Here is a 1,929-nt window from a genome sequence, read left to right as displayed (position 1 = left end):
AAATCAACTGAAATACCTGGGTTAAAAAAAAGTTTTAAAATGAAGCCCGAATTAATTTAAGAACCATGCTCTTGACACATTTTCCTTTCAGAATTTACATAAAACACTTTTTCACTCTAATAGCCCAGGGTTTTTTCCTCACATAGCCCACCATGTAGCTGCAGATAGACTGTTCTGCCTCAAGATGTAAACATAGGGGGAAAAAAAATTAACGGCATCTGCGTAATATTCTCTCTACACACTGCTGTTGAATGGGAAATAGATAATTAAAAAAAGAAAGAAAGGAAGGGAGGAAGGAAGGAAGGAAGGAAGGAAAAGAGAGAAAGAAAGAAAGGAAGGAAGGAAGGAAGAAAGAAAGAAAGAAAGAAAGGTTCCATTATAGATTCTCACAACCTCTTGTTCCACAGTTCATGAATCTTACACTGATGCTAAGGTGACAATGTATGTAAGTGGACTTTTGTTTTCAGTGAAGAAGACCTGGGAAAAAGATGGATTTATCTCTTTTTCTTCAAGAGTTATCAGATGGTGCACGCTCCCCAAAGCCCTCACTTTCTCGAAGTAGAGCACTTTGTAGGATCACACGGCCTTCCTTGTAACGCTGGGTGTCTTCAGTGGCAAACTCATAGATCCATCCCAGTTTGCTATTGTAGTTTTTGCAGCTCACATCTCGAACCATGTGGCAGCCAGTGAGCATGACCCGGTCTTGAACTTCACTGTACTGCAGGTTAACTACCTTGTTAAAAGGTAGTTAAAAAGAAATGCTCTGCCAGTGGCGCCTGTGAATTGAGTGGAGATGAGTTCTGAGTGGTTGGTCGGGATTGTATCGCAGTTTGCACAGGAAAACAGATGGGTACCACCGATATGATCAAGGAAAATCCTGCCCATTTTTATAGTTGAAGTTCTAAAAACCCCGAGCAGCTGAGATCCAAGGCCACCAGCGGCTCTTCGGTCTTCGGCTGAGATGAAGCCTCAAAGCCATTGTTACTTTCATGAGTGGCAAGTTGCAAAGAGATGCGTTGAATTGGTTATAATAAAATTTCTGCCAGAAGAAGCTCTGTGTAAGGCTCCATTCATGTAAAAACTCCTGCCCACGCCAGAGAAGATGCCTGAATGCTATGTCATTGTCAGCGGCAAGTGGAGAAGAGAAACCTCTGCAGACAGAGGTCACCAAGTTGTCATTATCTTTGAAATTCCTAAATTTTTTCTGACCGCCAACATCATCATCATCTAAATAAAAGTTGACTCACCCAACACTTCTTTTTTTTAACATATATATATATTATTTTTCATATTCTTTTCCATTATGATTTGTCACAGAATATTGAATATAGTTCCCTGTGCTATAAGTAGGATCTTGTTGTTTATCCATTCTGCACACAATAGTTTGTCTCTGTTAATCCCAAACTCCCATTCTTTTCCTCCCCTCCCCCCTACCTTGGCAACCACAAGTCTGTTCTCTATGTCTGTGAGTCTGTTTTTTTCCATAGATACATTGATTTGCATTGTATTTTAGATTCCACCTATACGTGCTATCATATGGTATTTGTCTTTCTCTCTCTGAATTACTTCACTTAGTATGAAAATCTCTAGGTCCATCCATGTTGCTGCAAATGGCATTATTTCATTCTTTTTTTATGGCTGAGTAGTATTCCATTGTACATATGTACCCCATCTTCTTTATCCATTCATCTGTCAATGGACATTTAGGTTGTTTCCATGTCTTGGCTATTGTGAATTGTGCTGCTGTGAACATAGAGGTACATGTATCTTTTCAAATTATAGTTTTGTCTGGGTAAATGCCTAAGAGTGGGATTGCTGGATCGTGTGGCAACTCTATTTTTAGTTTTTTGAGGAACCTCCATATTGTTTTCCATAGTTCACCCAACACTTCTTAGCAACAACAACGACAAAATGATTAAGCCTGGGGAG

At 39.6% G+C, this 1,929-nt stretch overlaps 1 protein-coding gene across 1 annotated transcript; it reads right to left on the bottom strand.

Annotated features, from left to right (window-relative positions):
• Positions 1–508: 508 nt before the first annotated feature.
• Positions 509–885, bottom strand: LOC309835431 (protein yippee-like 5; the record flags this gene model as incomplete). The annotated part of the gene is given in 2 exon segments (XM_082674879.1): positions 509–748; positions 754–885. Coding segments are annotated over 2 exon segments (372 nt in total).
• Between the last annotated feature and the right edge of the window lie 1,044 nt (positions 886–1,929).

The sequence above is a fragment of the Grampus griseus genome (genome assembly GCF_964374135.1).
Source record: "Grampus griseus genome assembly, chromosome: 17".
NCBI classification, from domain to species: Eukaryota; Metazoa; Chordata; class Mammalia; order Artiodactyla; family Delphinidae; genus Grampus; species Grampus griseus.
Note: the sequence above shows the minus strand (reverse complement) of the source record. Positions and strands in the feature narration are given on the sequence as shown.